Source organism: Phyllostomus hastatus, unplaced genomic scaffold, assembly GCF_019186645.2.
Source record: "Phyllostomus hastatus isolate PE091 unplaced genomic scaffold, TTU_PhHast_1.1 phas_contig_210, whole genome shotgun sequence".
NCBI classification, from domain to species: domain Eukaryota; kingdom Metazoa; phylum Chordata; class Mammalia; order Chiroptera; family Phyllostomidae; genus Phyllostomus; species Phyllostomus hastatus.
Window position 1 is genome coordinate 37048919 of NW_025333737.1, and position 14981 is coordinate 37063899.

Here is a 14981-nt window from a genome sequence, read left to right on the forward strand (position 1 = left end):
CATCCTTGTGTGGAGAGCAGGTGTCAGGAGAGCAGGGGAGAGCTGGGGACAGCAGGCTGACAGTTGCCTTGGCGGGAGACTGGCCCCTGGGGCCGTGGCGGCTGGACCGCCCCGGCTGACCCCTTTCCTTCCTTGGACAGTGCTCGCCCCTGCCCCGAGCCAGCTCAGGACAAGGCCCATTTCTGGGGGGGGCACCGTGCCCAGGTCGTCCCGACCGGGCCCCTCCTTGGCGGATGAATAAACACAGGCACCCCGAGGTGTGGGCTGCCTGCAGCCCAGAAACGCCCCCTGTGCAAAACTAAAGAAAATCCTCCTTCAAAGAGTGACGCCTTCAAGCATCTTCAGAAAGCCTCCACCCTCGTGCGAGACCAGGTGGGCTGCCTCTGTGCGTGTCCCACAGGCTCCGCCAAGGTCACGGGGGGCCGGCCAGCCCGGGGGGTGGTCAGCGACAGACACGTCCTCCTCGCTGTTCCCCAGGCCGGGCCCCCGAGGAGGGTGGCCCTGCCTGGCTGCAGAGCGCACTTGGCGCCTGCACGGGCCCTTCTCGCCCGCCCTGGACCCCGGTCAACGCAAAGCCTCAGGATCACGGCCAAGCCTGAGTCGCAAGTGTGCGGCGTTGCTGGAACCGGGAGGGGCTGGGAAAGCTGGTGGCAGGCGAGAGCGCGGCAGTGACTACCAAAGAGGCATCAGCTTCCTGCCCAAGGCGGACATTTTGTCCTCCCCCCCAAATTCACAGGTGGAAAACTGCCCCCTGTCCCCTTGCCCCGGTGATGCTGTTAGGAGGTGGGACCTCGGGGAGATGAGTAGGTCATGGGGGTGGAGCCTCCAGGAATGGGGTTAGTGCCCTTGTTAAAGGGACCAGAGAGCTCTTTCTCCCCCTCCACCCCGGGAAGGCACAGCAGAACAAGACAGCCGTGTGCACTAGGGCCCCACCAGACACCGGGGCTGCGGACCCTCGACCCCCAGCCTCCAGAGCCGTGAGGACGATGTTTCTCTCATTTGTCAGCTCTGAGTCCACGGTGCTGTGACGGCAGCCCGGGCGGTCAGGACAGGAGGGACTGTGGCCCGTGCCCACCAGCCTCCAGGTGTCCTGATGGGCAGTACACACCACAGCCAGCCCCTGGAGAGAGGGAGGGGTATCCAGGCCCACTTTGCAGAGACCAAGCTGAGACTCAGAGAGGCAGGACCTCCCACTGAAGGTCATACCGCAAGGACGCAGGGGTCAGGCCCGGAGGTGGCTCTAAACTGTCTGTCGCCATCCCTGGCATCGGGCCCACCTGGAACTCAGGGGTCAGTCACCTCGCCCCTCTGTCCGCTGCTGCAGAGTGAGCAAGCACGGGTGTGGCCCAGGGGACGCTCCAGGGTGAGCAGGGACTCAGCTTGGGTGGAGGTGCCTTCAAACAGGTACCCGATGGGAGGGAGGGTGCAGGAGGGCGGGGTCACCAGAGGCCTCCCTGGGGAACTGCGTCCCTGGGCAGGCGTGGGAGCGGCCCCAAAGCACCGCAGGCAGATGAGAAAGCCGCCCGCCCTAGGAGATGGCCAAGGTCAAAAGCAGCCCTGGTTACCATCGCCACCCCCTAAGTCTTTGTGTTGCCACGGCAACGCTCCTCCCCGGGCTGCCCAACCCCGTCTGGGGTCTGCTGCGATTGAAGCAAAGCCTCTCGCACGTGGCTTCTGAGGCCGGGCTGGAGGCTGGTCTAATGGGGAACAGCTGCTCACACACCACACACACGGAATCCTAAGGGGCCGGCCTCGCTCGCCGCCCCCTGCCCGCCTCCCTGCCCCCACGCGAGGTTCTGGGGGAAAGAGGCCAGGCCCCTCCTCAGCTCCACACTTGTGACGACGTCCCCCGTGTTCGGAGCACTCCTTGCCCAGACACCTGCCTTCTCCCACCCAGCCATCTCCCTCCCCCCGGGTGGGGTCCAGGGAGCCAACGCGGAGCGGACCCCCCAGAATGGGGTGGGCGGGGCTGTGGTATTTATTGCAAAGCCCTAAGAAACGCGTTGTAGGTTTTTTTCTTGCTGGTTCCTGCAGCCAGAGCCTCTAAACCCTCTGGAGTTTCCCGGGTGATCGGGGTGAGCGGAGCATCCTTCGGTCTGGGTGCCGCGCCCCCTGCACCCACATCTGAGTTTATGCTAATGAGGGACTCTGGGAGGATGCGGGCCAGCTGCCAGAGGGCTGGACCTGTGGTTCGGAGTTTGGAACGTCCAGCCCCACCCCCGACCTCAGGAGCAGGCAGTGACCCATCGTGTCTCGGGAGTGAAACCAGTGCACAACCCCCGAGTGACGGGTCGCGGGGGGCTTTCCCTCAGGCGACCGCGTGGGGGCGCTCGGGAGGGCTGCGCACGCAGGGAGGGCGTGGCACCCGCGCCCTCCCGTACCCCATCCCCCCACCACGCTCCGCACCTCACCCTGGGCATCTCTTCCATCTGGCTGTTTCTGCATGAATCCTTCTTAGGGCAGACCGCCGATGCTAAGTCCAGTGTTGCCCTGAGCTCTGGGGCCGCGTTAGCACGTGATGAGTGAGACCTGAGAGGGGCTGTGGGAACCCTCCCCCCACTCGCCCTGGGTGTCTAAGTGGGGTGGTCGTGCGGGAGGAAGCGTGCAGCCGAGGGACCAGTGTCAGAGAGCTGCATTGGGGCGCTGGGAAAGACGCCCCAGGCGGGGTGGAGGAGGGAGAAAAGCTCCCATTCGGCGTCGGGAGTGCTGCGCCAGCGCAGGCGGCGACGCACGCAGGAGCTTCGCGGGCGCAGGGGGATCCCTACGCCGCCACCGCAGCGGCTGTTGCGGGCGCCGACCCGGGGCTTCGCACTCGAGTGCCCGACGGTCCTGGGGGCTCGGAGAACACAGGCTTCTGACTCCGCGGGCTCGGGGCCCCCGAGAATCTGCGCAGCCGCCAAGTTCCTTCCACGTGCTGACGCTGCCCACCGGGGACCCCACTCTGAGAACCGCGGGCTCGCACCATCTGAGCCGCAGCTGCCCTAAGCTGGTCCGTCGTCTCAAAGCTTCCCGCTCCCTCCGATTTCAGCTCCCAACGGGCGGCGCTGACCAGGCCGCACAGGTCCGCGCTGACCCTTGGTTTGAACGCACCGGTAGACCCTCCTGCGACAAGACGTGAGGGCCGACCCGTTCTGCTCTGCGACACGCATTCGTGGATCTGACCTCCGGAGTTGGGGGATTCGGGGCGGTGGGGGCGGAGACCGGAGCCGGGCAGGCCACGCCCCGTGCAAGCGTTATTACAGGGGACGGGTAGAGTGTCTGAGGGTGGGGCGGGGGGCACCTGACTCTGCACCAAAGGCAAAGAGGGGTTTCCAGAAGTCTGAGCCCCGGATTCCCCAAAATGGGGTGGGAGGCCCAGCAGCCCTGGCCCTGCCGGGAGCCGGTTGGAAACACAGACGTCCGGGCCCCTTTGAGCAACATCTGGGCTCCTCCCAAGAGCAGAGACCTGAAGGATGCACAGGAATTAACCTCGTGGAGGAGGAGAAAGAATGTTCCAGAAAAAAAGAGATTGTGTGCATTCTAAGTGGGAAAAGTGTTCCTCAGTGAAGGACACTCTGGCTGTTCTCCACCCCTGAACTGGGGTGGCCCACCCCCGGTTTGCCGGGTTGGGGCCCTGCAGAGGGCCCCAGGGAGTGGCGGGGGCTCCTCTTGCTGGTGACCCTGGGGGGCTGTTTTGCTAAAATTCCAAGAACAGATTTGCTTTTTATCACATCAGCTCCTGCTGCCGTCGGAGCTGTGACGCCAGGGCGGAGTCGGGGACAAGGCGGTGCCCAGCTGGGCCCCGTAAACAGGGGGTGGCCCGGCAGGTCACCCTGACTCCTGAGGCCTGGCTCCGGACCTGTGAGGGGGTGGATCTGGAGGGGCGGAGGCCCCCGGTCTGTGGTGACCGGTGACGGCGGCCCCAGGACATCCACACCAGCCCTGACTGCCCCGCCCTCCTCCCCGGCAGACAGGCCTGGCGCCCGAGCAGCCCTGGTTCGGAGGCCGCAGGACAGGACAGGGACCTGCCCCGCTGCCCCGCAGGGCTGAGGCTGCCTCTAGGGCCGAGTGGGGCCCTGGGGCGCTGCAAGCCCAGGAGTGGCGGGGACGGGCGGCTCGCTCCCGGCCATCCTGCTCCAGCAAGTGTCCGTCAGAAGGCAGGCAGGGCTGCCGTGATGCGTGCCCCCTGCCTGACCCTGGGCTGTGCCCTGGGGCCCCCGTCCTGGGGCCCCTCAACCCCTCTGGACTGACCGACCTGCCTCCCCGGGACCCCGCAGTCCCGCAGGTGAGCAGCTTTGCCCTCGCTCAGACCCTCTCCTGGACACCTCCTTCCTTTTATCTCTTGAGGTCACAGCCCAGGGGGGTCCCCACGACCGACACCAGGGCCGCGTCCTCCCAGCTGCTCTCCCTCCCAGCACGCGCCGCGCCATCCTTCATGCCACTGCCGCCCATGCTCTCCGCTCCTGTGGGCAGAGACCCCCGGCCGCTGGCTCCTGCCCAGCTCACCCCAGGGGCCTCCCCAGGAGCCTCTGCCCCGCTGCCCGCGGGCACACCTGGGGCAGGCACCCAGGCGGGCGGGGGCGGGGCACGGGGAGCCGGCTGCAGGGACAGGGAGCCGGAGGCAGCGCCACATTCTTTCCAGCGTTTTGCAACTACCACAGGCTTGGCTCCCCGCTCCTGGGACTGCCCGCCCCCACCCCAGTGACGTCCTTTCGGGAGACCAGCTGCTGCCACATCCAACCGTCTCGGTCCAGCTCGCACGGAGGCCCAGGGCCGGCCCCCCTTTCTCAGGGCCGCGTGGGTGGAGCACAACAAAGTCACCTCGAATTCCAGGCGTTTCCCGGAACCGCAGGCACGTCGGCGGCCAGAACCTGGGTGTGGGGTCGGAGTGGCACGGAGAGGCATCTGAAGGGCTCTCCGGGGCTGAGGGGCACGGCGTGTTCAGTGCCAGAGTCCCTGCGGGTCCCCTCCCCCGACAGGGGCTCTGATGCGGGTCACGTGCTCCCCAAACCAGTCACGGCGGCAGAGAAAATGGGGCTCCCGTGGCCCCTTCCTGGGAGCACCCTCGGGTGCTCCTCATGCAGCCCGGCACACTGGGGCCCGCAGGCGGAAGGGGCCAGGAGGAGAGTGAGGGACAGTGAGCTCTGGGGAGAGGACGAAGACAGCCATTTCGGGATGGTCACAGGGGCGGGGGACGGTCCCGTGACTGTTCCCCAGAAGACCCCTCCTCTAGCACCGGCTCTCACCCATGGGCGACAGGAGGCTGCACTGTGGGTGTCACCCCGCCCCCGCTCCAGCCACAAGGGCCTGCTCTTCGGGGTCTCCAGGTGGCCTTGGTGGCAGGCGGGAGGCTTTGCAAGAGCCCCTGGGCCTCGCGGCCGAGCTGCTGGGCTCTGACACCCGCTCGTCAGCCCTCCCCTGGCGCCGTGTGAAGGGACTGGAAGCTGGCACCGTGGGGCGGTGGGGCGGCCACGGTGACCCTTCCGCTAAGGAATCGACATTTACTGACAGTTTAGAGGGGCCCTCCCCATCCCCCACACCGCCCCGGCTCATGACTCGAGACCCACAGTGGCATATGGCTAGGAAGGCTGGGACAAACTCTAGGGTGACAGCAACCTGCGTCTGATGACGCGGCAGCGCACGTCAGCCGACCCTGGAACACCTGGTCTCCAGGCTCCTCAATAAACCCTTGTACCAGTTACCGCCGGTCCCCCTCCAACAGACAAACACCCCGCCCAGCCCTGCCCTTCCGGCCGAGGCGCTGGCCCGGCTCCTGGCCAGTCTGTCCGCGGTTCCCGAGCACCAGAGCGGGCCCGGGGCCAAGGCGTGCTTCCGGTCCCTGAAACTCGGGGCTCTGCTGGTGGTTCAGGGGCTTTGACATCCAATGGAGGATGTTTCCGCCAGGAGACGCTTCCGCGTCGCACCGAACTGAAGGCAGGCTATGCCCCGGTGTGGGGCTCCTCGTACCCTTGGGTGAAGAAGGAGGGATAGAGGGCCGTGCTATGCCCGGCCGGCCTGGCCCTGACCCTCCGGGGAAGCGGCTGCCACTCAAAAGGGCCGGGTGCAGGGAAGGAGCTCAAGAATCCTCGGGGAGGCTCCTCAAACCAGAGCCAAGGGCGTCCTGCAGGGCTGCAGCGTCCTGGCGGGTGGGAGCCAGGGCCCTGCGCCGCACGGAGGAAGATGCCAGTTCCTCCACCGGCCCGGCTTTGCTGCTGAGGGGCTGGCTGCAGGCTGGGGCCACCCAGCAGGCGGAGGGGCAGTGCTCAGGCCCGCTCTGCGTCTGCATTCTGCTGCGGTGCCGCCTCCGCCGTGTCTGCTGGGAGTTCCTGGGAGCGTTTCCTTCCTGTTTTCTTCCTGCGACAGCGGTGGCGGTGGGGGGCGGCAGTGCCATTCAAATACAGCGGCTTACAACACGCCACGGCTTTGCCGTGGAAGTGGCCGAGATGGTGGGCGAAGGGCTGGGCACGGAGTCGGAGGCCGGGCCCCGGGCCCCGCCCCCCAAAGGGTGGAGCTGTGCTGGGGGTGGGAGGTGGGGGGTGGGGAGCTGTGTCTGCTGTGGTTTCTGAACGCCCCTGGGGAAGGAGCGTGAGTGTGTGGCGGGCTCTCTGCCGTCCTGCTGCCTAGGTCTGAGCTGCCCCGCCACTGGGTGAGCTTCGTGCCGCCTCCCCTTCCAAGGCTTAGCCAGAGGCGTGAACTGGGCCATCCGGACGCTCCGGCTGGGGACCCTGTGCTGGGGTGTGTGTCACGAAGGCGCAGGGACAGCTGGGAATGCCTCCCCTGCCCTCAGTGGGCCAGCCTTCAGTGCTTGGAACCTGGAGGTGTTATTCTAACCGGATGTCCCCACTGTACCCCAAGGCGGGTCCCCCTGCCTTTGTCTGCCTCCATTCCGCGGGGCACCCAGTACCTGCTTGCACAACCTTCTTCCCCCCACCTACCCCGTCGCGGGTTTCTTATTTGTGGTCAAGTGCCTCGCTGATGGCCATCTAAGTTGTTTCCAAGTTTTCGCCCTGCGGAAGAACACCGACCCGACGATCCTCGGCCCTCATCTCTGCGCACCGGCAAGGACGTACGGAGGAAAGGCCCGCGCGCCTGCCGGTCCTTCTACCGGGAGCACGCCCCCTCCTGTTCCCAGACGCCGGCTGCGGCTCCGCGTCTCTGCGCCGAGTCCGGTGTGACCCGGTGCTGGCCTGCCCCCCCGCCCCTACCCCCGAAGTCGCCCCACTTGCAAATACCCGGGGCGTGTCTCCTTGTGATCACTCACTCGCCTTGCCCTCTTTGTGAGGACGGGGCCCTGGGGCCCAGCACACCCAACCCCTGAGCGCGGGACGGAGTCGATAGCCCTTTCTGCATGAACGAGAGAAGCTGGGGACCATGACGCGATTTTAATGATCGATTGTCGAAAGGGACAACAGAGGATGGAGCGAGCGAAAAGCAGCGTGGGAAGTTGGGGGGGAGGGGGACACACTCTATTGCTCTTCTTGTAGCTTCCCAACTCGCAGCGGGCCGGCAGCCGGAGAGCCGGAGATTCCTGGCAGGCTCAGCCGCGTCTTTGCGCTCGGAGAGATCAGCGGAGGCAGGGGGACCCCTGGAGGCCGGTCGCGGGAGGCAAGAGAGGGAGGAGCTGGGCTGGGCTCTGGGGGCGGGGCCTCGCTCCTCCGCCTTCCTGCCGTCTGTGGGGGCGGGGCAGCCTCGAATCTAGTCCAGGCTGGAGGAGTTGGTCAGGTAGAAGGGGCGGATGACCACTCGGAATCTGCTGAAGGGCCCTTCCGGGCAGGGGAAGAAGGAGGCTCTCCTGGAGCTCTTGCTGTCCAGGGCGCTGGGGACCGTGGCCTTCCCACCCCAGAAGTCGGCGACGTGGGCCACAAAGCGCCCCCCGCAGAGCATCAGGGCTTTATTTTCGTAGCCGATGGTGGGGTTCGAGTAGCCCGAGTTGGAGAGGCCCAGGACGGGGACCTCGTCGGAGGAGCAGGAGAATCCGTAGTCCCTGCAGCTCTGGACGGTGGGCAGGTAGAAGAGAGACCAGGAGACGCGGCGGGCCTGGAAGAGGAAGCTGGGGTGCGCGGGGGTCTCGAAGGACTTGTACTGTTTACGTGGGTAGGGGGTGTAATAACCATATCTGTAGGAGCGGTAATAATCATAGCTGTTGGTGTCTCGCGAGCTCTTCTCCAAGGGCGAGCTCCAGGTGGCGGAGGTGTACAGGCGGGGCTGGTAGGCGTCCTCGGTGAGGTTCAGACCCCTGTGCTGCGCCAGCAGCCAGAGCGGCACGGTGTGGAACTCCAGCGCCTGCAGGAGCCGCGTCTGGAAGAGCTCGCGGTGGCTCCAGTACAGGCTCAGGTTGAACTGCAGCTGGAAGAGGTCCTCGGGCGGCATCATGGGGAAGCGGACCCTCTTCAGCAGCCCTTCCACGTCCCTGTGGCTGGCTCCCCTCTCCTGGCTCCAGGCGTCCACGGCCATCAGCAGGGCCACCTCGCTGGGCACGGCCAGCTCGCTCCTGGAGAGCAGGTCGCGGAGCAGGGCCGTGGGGGTGCTCAGCCAGGCCTCGGCCCCCGTGAGGGCCTCGAAGTTCCAGGCCAGGAACTGCACGCACAGGCCCTGCAGCACGGGGTCCCGGGAGGCCAGCGCGTAGGCGTACAGGTCCAGGGCGGTCTGGAAGGAGGGGTCCTGGGGGAGGAGCACGGCGAAGAGGCTCGCGCAGTGGCGCTGCAGCCGCTTGGCCCCCAAGGCGGAGGCCAGCTTGTGGAAACACTTCACGTTGGACAGGGAGACGTCCACCCTTCGGGAATAGAAGTACCTGCGGGGCGGGGGAGGGGGAGAGCTGAGAGCCTGGCTCCACCCCCTGCCCCCTCAGGGCAGCAGGTATGCCCAGGGGCTGCGGCCCACCCTCCCAACGCGACCACCCCTTCCGTGTTTACCAACGACCGGCTAACACCCGGGGTGCCGGCAATTTCAAGAGGCATTCGGTCCTCGCCCTCCCCTCGGTTTACCTCCTGGGCCAGCCCACACCCCGATCTTGAGTCTGCTTAGAGTGTGGGCACCAACAAGGGGGCGGATCCCAGGGCCCTGGAGGATGTGAGTGCATAGAGGGGCCCCCACCGCCTGGTCTCCACCCCCTGCGTCACCACCGGCACCGCTGCCATCCGGCTCACTGGTGGTGTGCGCCAGACCTCTGCAGGGCCCGGGGCACTGGGGTCATCCTGTCCACCCTTCCTGCCGTCACACCCCTGGACAGACTCCATCAGCCCCGCGCTGGGAGCCCACGGGCAGCCCTCCACCCCCAGCACCCCACAGGGCCCAGTGCCGATGCGGGGGGCATGCCCCTGCCCCTCCTGGCCTTCACTGTCCCCTCCGAGCACCGTGAGGTCCAGCCCCACCTGCCCTCGGCCCCTGGCCCACCCGCACGGCAGCCCCTGACAGCGGCCTGCCTGCAGCGCCACTGTCTGCTCCCAGAGCAGTTGCGGGACAGTGGCCTGGGGCCCAAGCCTTCTGGGCACTGACCACCACTGTCATCCGCAGTACGCCCCACTGCAGGCCCTGCAAAGGGCAGTTGTCATAGGGACGGGGGACCCTGCAGAATGTCCTCGTCACCACCTCTTTATTCTCGCTTCGGCCCGAGAGACGGTCCTCAGGCTGCTGGCAGCGGCATGGCCACCCCAGCTGGTCCCCCACCCCCAGGGCTCCCGCCTGCTCTGCAGCCTCCAGCAGGCACCCAATGGGTGGGAGTAGGGGTCCCAACTGTCCCTTGGCCCTGAAAACACCCTGAAAGGCAGAAAAAAAAGGACCCAAGGCTGGGATGGGGGTGTTCGTGGCCCTGAGAAACCACAGATGCTGGCAGAGAGCCAGGTCGCCGGCGGAGGAATCAAGGGCAGACGGAAGGGAGCGTCTGTGGGCTGGCCCCCGGCGGGGGAGGAGCCTGCTGAGGCCTTTGGGGCCCAGACAGACACCCAGCTCCCCACAGCCTCTCTGCCTTGGCAGAAGGAAGGGGGCAGGGGGAGAGGGAGAGAGAGAGTGTCCCCCTGAGCTTTGCAGAAGGGCACAGACACCCTGGGCTCAGAGGCCTGGCCGGGCCCCCCCTCACTCTCAGGCCGTCCTAGAAATAAATCCCGTTGGGTTGGGATGGCACGGCCTAGCGACCAGGCTTGTACATTCGGCTGGAAAGAAGCCGTTCTGATCTGTTCCAATCACCCTCTGTCTCCTCCTGGGTCCCTTTCAGCCACGTAAAGCTGGGTACGTCACAAGGAGGGAAAACAGTTTTTAATATACGCGAGTTTTTTTAGGTCGTGATTTCCAAGCCCGTCCCCTAAGAGACCCCCTTCGTGGTGACAGAGTGGACACTCGCCAGCAGGGCCATCTGCCCAGGGCCTAGTCCCCGCCCCGAGGGTGCTCACCTGACCAAGTCTCTGACCACAGGCAGGCACTCGGCGTCCACCTCCATGGTGACCAGGCTGCCCGGCTCCTTCCACAGGGCCTGGGCCTCGGGGTTGCTGGCCAGGATCAGCCGGTGGGCGCACATGCGCATGTGCTCGGCGTCCTGTGCCTTCACCACGATGGACAGGTCGCAGCCCCGCTGGCTGTCAAAGATCCCCGCGAGAGCCGCGGGCAGCTCGCTGGACAGGTCCAGGGTGTGGGCGTCTCTGGTTTCTGAGAGGGGGCAGAGGGATTAGCGTACCACGCTGGGGGGGTGGGGTGGGAAGCTCGCAGACCTGCCGCGGGCCTGTCTCTGTGACCCGGAAGCACTTCTCCACCCTGGAGTCAGTTTCTTCCCTTAGATTGTGACCTGACCCTGCTTCATCTACTCAGAAAGGCTCCTGGGGGGGGACGAGGGAAGGCCACCCTGGAAGACGGGGTGCCCTTGCCCGATGCGGCCCAGGGTCCCCAGGTGGGCGTGAGAGAGCAAAGGACAGCCCCGACACTCGGACTCGAGTGTGAACACCAGAGCGGCCTGGGCCCCTGCAGGTCTGACGGAGCCGGGGCAGGCGGGGGCTGGGCTGTCTGTCTGTCTCCAGGCCTCCCCCCACCCCCGCCCCCCGGTGGAGAAACGCCCCAGCACAATCAGCATGCCCTGCGTAACAGGCCTCGGACGGCGGTATAAGCGAGAAGCCTGACTCTGTGGACGACGTGGGTGTTTGGGATGCGGCTCACTGCCCGACAGTCAGGGCACGTGGGGTGTGTCTGAGCGGGTCCAGGGAAGGGCAGGGGAGGCCTCAGGGCTGGCGGCCGGGAGGCTGGGTTCTGCAGGCTCTCTGCCCTCTCCCGCAGAGCGGGCGTCACCGGAGAGCCTGCGTGCGGGTGTGTGGGGGCTCGGAGGGCTCCCCGGAGGGGCGGGGAGTGGCACGACACCCCCCAGGGGCCCCGCGCTCCGGGGGCCCGGCGGGGTGAGCCCCGAGCGCGCGCACGCACGCACGCACGCACCGTTGCTGCAGACGACGCCGGCGTCCTGGCTGTGCCCGCACCTGCTCATCAGCCAGCCCAGGGACGAGCAGTTGGCCAGGGAGGTCTCCGTCCCCGTGCACTGCACCTCGTCCAGCATGACAGGGCCAGTTCCTGGGGGGACAGCAAGGACGGACACTGGAGGGCGGCCCTGAGCCCCCGGGTGTTCTGTTGTCCCCCCGCTGGTCTTCGAGGAGGAAAGGCCAGGGACACCCCAAGTGGTGTCACCGCTGCGACACCACGCTGTGAGCTGGCCCTCCTTCTGCTGAGGTCTGCCCGCCTCACGGGCAGTGAGTTACCGGCAGTCTCGGTCACCCCCCTTTCGCTGAGACCCACACTGCCGTGCCCATGGCAACAACCTCCCCGCCTACGGACTTCCCTGCCCGGGGTGCGTGGCTTCTGGAAGGCAGAGAGGCCCGGCCATGGAACTCCTGGGCCGCGGGGCGGGGCCGAGCCGCTCCCTGCAGTGAGGTGCCCGCCCGGGAGCCTCGTCCGGGCTACGGGCAGGGCGCGTGTGAGCGGCGGACCGTTCCCAGCACTGGCTTCGTGCCGCACCGGATGCCTGCCAGTGTGCAGGAAGAGGGGGCCCTTCTCGTGGCCCGGGGGCGGTCCCCACCCACCCCCACCCCCGGGGGACCGGCTGCTCCAGGAGAATGGGGGCCGGCGGACCTACCTGGCCCGAAGGCGGCTCGGCCCAGGGCCTCGGTGGCGTTCTTGAATCCCAGGGCGCGGCAGACGACGCTGGCGTCCAGCAGGTCCCACAGGTTGTCACACACAGTGCCCCACTGGCCTTGGTAGAAGATCTCCACGCGGCCCTGGTTGGCGGCGTCCCCGTCAGCCAGACGCATGTCACCATCGTTCTCACCTGCAGGGCCCCCGGGGAGCACAGAGGTCAGCCTGGGGGCGGCTGTCCACCAGGCAAGGGCTGCCCCCAGCGCGCGGGGGTGCTGGGGGCAGAGGCTCCCCAGAAAAAACAAGCAGGATACGCAAGGTGCAGAGAGAAAGGGGGTCCCCGCCTCACGCTGTGCTTCCAGGACCCTGCCTGCAGCTCCCCGCCTGCCCCTGCCGGAGCGGACAGGCCAGAGGGCGGGCGATTCCCAACTGGGGGGGGCGGGGGGCAGCCGGCCTCTGCGGGTCCGCCGGGAGGGGCAAGGCCTCCGGGCCTCAGGGGTGAAGAGCAGGTGGACCGGCGTCCAGGGCACCAACCTCAAGTCCCCCAGGGTTTGGGACAACTGGGGCGTCAAGCAGGAGAGGGGGCCCGAGGTGACCCTGAGGACCAGCGCCAGGCAGGAATGCTGACGGGTCTTCTGCAAGGGGGGCGGGAAGATGGCCAGGAAGACGGCCAGGGGCTCAGCTCACCTCGAGTCCCTGCGACCAGCAGCCACAACCAGAAGAGCCGAGTGAGCGCCATGGCCTGGCCTGGGAGCCCCTCTCACGGCAGCGGGAGGCGGCGGAGCTGGACGGCCCTCGGACAGACCCGGCTTCCTCTCCCAGTGCTCGTGCTGCTGCGGACGGGGCAGAGGGCGGCGGGTGGCGGGCGGTGAGTCGGGGCGGTGGCGGGGGGGTAAGTGCCCAGACGAAGGGGGTGGGCTGGGAGTGTCTCCCGGCAGCACGGACGGACGGAGCACCGAGGAGCCCATCTCAGACAAGCAGGCCCTGGGCGTGGCTGTCTGTTGGGGCCAGTGGCAGGGCGGGGCGGGCAGGACAGGGCTCTATCTTCGGGGAAAGCCCAGCAGGAGCTCTGTGCCGATAAAGAAGGGAGGGGAGGGAGAGCAGGGCGGAGGCCACGGACACCCGACTGGGGGTGACAGGGGGCTGGGCTGGGGGGGGTTGGGGGGAGAGCGAGGGGGTCAGGGCTGAGGCGGGCTCTGACCTGTGGCTGGGGCGGGGTGTGGTGGGGGCAGGAAGCAGGCGGGGAGGACGAGCCCACCACCAGCTCAGTGTGGACCTGGCTCTGACACCACCGAGGTCAGGGTCCTCAAGAGGCAGAGGCTGGAAGAGGCCACCAAGGCCACTGGGTCAGCCGAGTGGGGGCAGGGCTCCCAGGTTCACCCCGAGTGCTCCCTCTCCACCCCAGCCTGCTCCCGCCCTGCCCCCGCCCTCCCGGAGCCCCGCACTGGGAGGGCCCGTCCCTGGCCTCTGGTGCAGCGGGAATCCTGTGACCCAGGACCACTCGCTGAGGCCCAGCAAGCAGGGGACGAGGCCGCTCCTATGGGTGGCCCTGAGGCAGCCCCCCCGACCCCCTGGCGCGCCGACTCGGTTCACGGGTGTTAGTGGCGGTCCCCGGGCCAGGACTGCTCACACGCGCCTGGCTCTCGGAGTCCTCCCCATGCCCTCTGGGAGCTGCCCGGTGAAGCCCACCTTCCAGGCGCATGGGCCGGAGCTCAGTCCCCGGCTCCTGTCACTCGGTGGGTGACGGCAGGGGCTAAGGCGGCCAGCTGTCTGGCGTGCCGGGGCCTGTCCCGGCGTTAGCGCTGCAAGCGCCGTGTCCTGGGACACGCTCTCGCAGCCCCAGGCAGCCCGGACGGTCCGCCGCCCTCTGCACTCCCCTGGGACAGGGCCCTGGACAAATGGCCAGCCCGGCACCCGGCGCACAGTGTGCAGACGCCGCTGCCTTGGGGTGGCGGGGCCGGTGTTCCCGCCCGACCCCCGCCCGGGGCCGCCCGCCCCTGGCCCCCAGGGCGCCTCCGTGCAGGTCAGGAAAAGGGGCTGGTCTGCTGGGCAGTTCAGCCTGCACGAGTCCGGGAGACGGGCCGGGGCTGCATGCCCGGCGTGCTGGCGCCGTGAGTCACGCGCCCGACGGAGGTGCGGCCCCCACCCGGTGACCCGGCGCAGGGAGAGGAAGAGCTTCCCGAGAGCGAGAGGCACAGCTCACCTGCCGGGGCCGTGCGGGCCGTGTGGGCCGTGGTCCGGGGCCCCCGGTCCCTGCTGCAGGCTCCCTCTGCAGACCGTCCTCTAGCCCAGAAAGCCCGGGGGCAGCCGGGCCCGGGGAACGCGTCAGGAAACAGTCTAGTTTTGATTACCAGCACCCACGTGACGCAGGTTGCTCCTGGGGTTGGCCGCCCACCAGCCCCGCTCACCCGCTTCCCCCTCTCAGCTCCGCTGGTGGATGCTGGTGTTGGCAGCCGCCCAGGGAGGCGGTCTGGTTGCCTCCACACCCGAGCAAGATGCAAGACGGCTGACAGCCGCCGTGCAAGGCTGCAGGCAGTGGGCCGCCCGGGGCGGGGGAGGCAGGAGGGGCAGGAAGCAGAGTGCAGGGGAGGCAGGCGGGGCGGCCTCCGGGGCTGAGGCCGTGGGCCCCCACCGAGCCCGTCGAGTCCAGCAGGCTGGACACCTCTGGGACGGCCGCTTACTGGCGAGGCTACCCTGCTCCAAGCTCCTGACGCTCCTCAGTTCACGGAGGGAGGGGTTGCGGCCAGTGAGGCTGTGCGGTGCCATGGGGGGGGGGGCCCGAGCTGTGAGACAGCACACCCAGGCCTGGCACCCCCCCAAGAGCTGGGCCCCCCACGCAGCAAAGGCCAGGGGGGCCTGTCAGTGCTTCTCCCTGCAGAGTGTGCAGCCAGCCCCAACGCAGG

General features: G+C 67.8%; 1 protein-coding gene across 4 annotated transcripts; it reads right to left on the bottom strand.

Annotated features, from left to right (window-relative positions):
- Nucleotides 1–7346: 7346 nt before the first annotated feature.
- Nucleotides 7347–14650, bottom strand: LOC123816735 (galectin 3 binding protein). 4 transcript variants are annotated; one of them, XM_045835912.1, is made up of 7 exons: nt 14282–14650; nt 13280–13398; nt 12766–12908; nt 12080–12271; nt 11389–11520; nt 10365–10617; nt 7347–8770 (listed from the first exon to the last, which is right to left on the bottom strand). In XM_045835912.1, exons 3-7 carry the CDS (start codon nt 12815–12817, stop codon nt 7675–7677), a joined length of 1725 nt encoding a protein of 574 aa, XP_045691868.1. In that variant the 5' UTR covers nt 12818–12908; nt 13280–13398; nt 14282–14650; the 3' UTR covers nt 7347–7674. The 4 variants fall into 4 exon arrangements, with proteins under 4 accessions (XP_045691868.1, XP_045691867.1, XP_045691869.1 ...); XM_045835911.1 differs by having other exon boundaries at nt 12766–12911; XM_045835913.1 differs by lacking the exon at nt 13280–13398.
- Between the last annotated feature and the right edge of the window lie 331 nt (nt 14651–14981).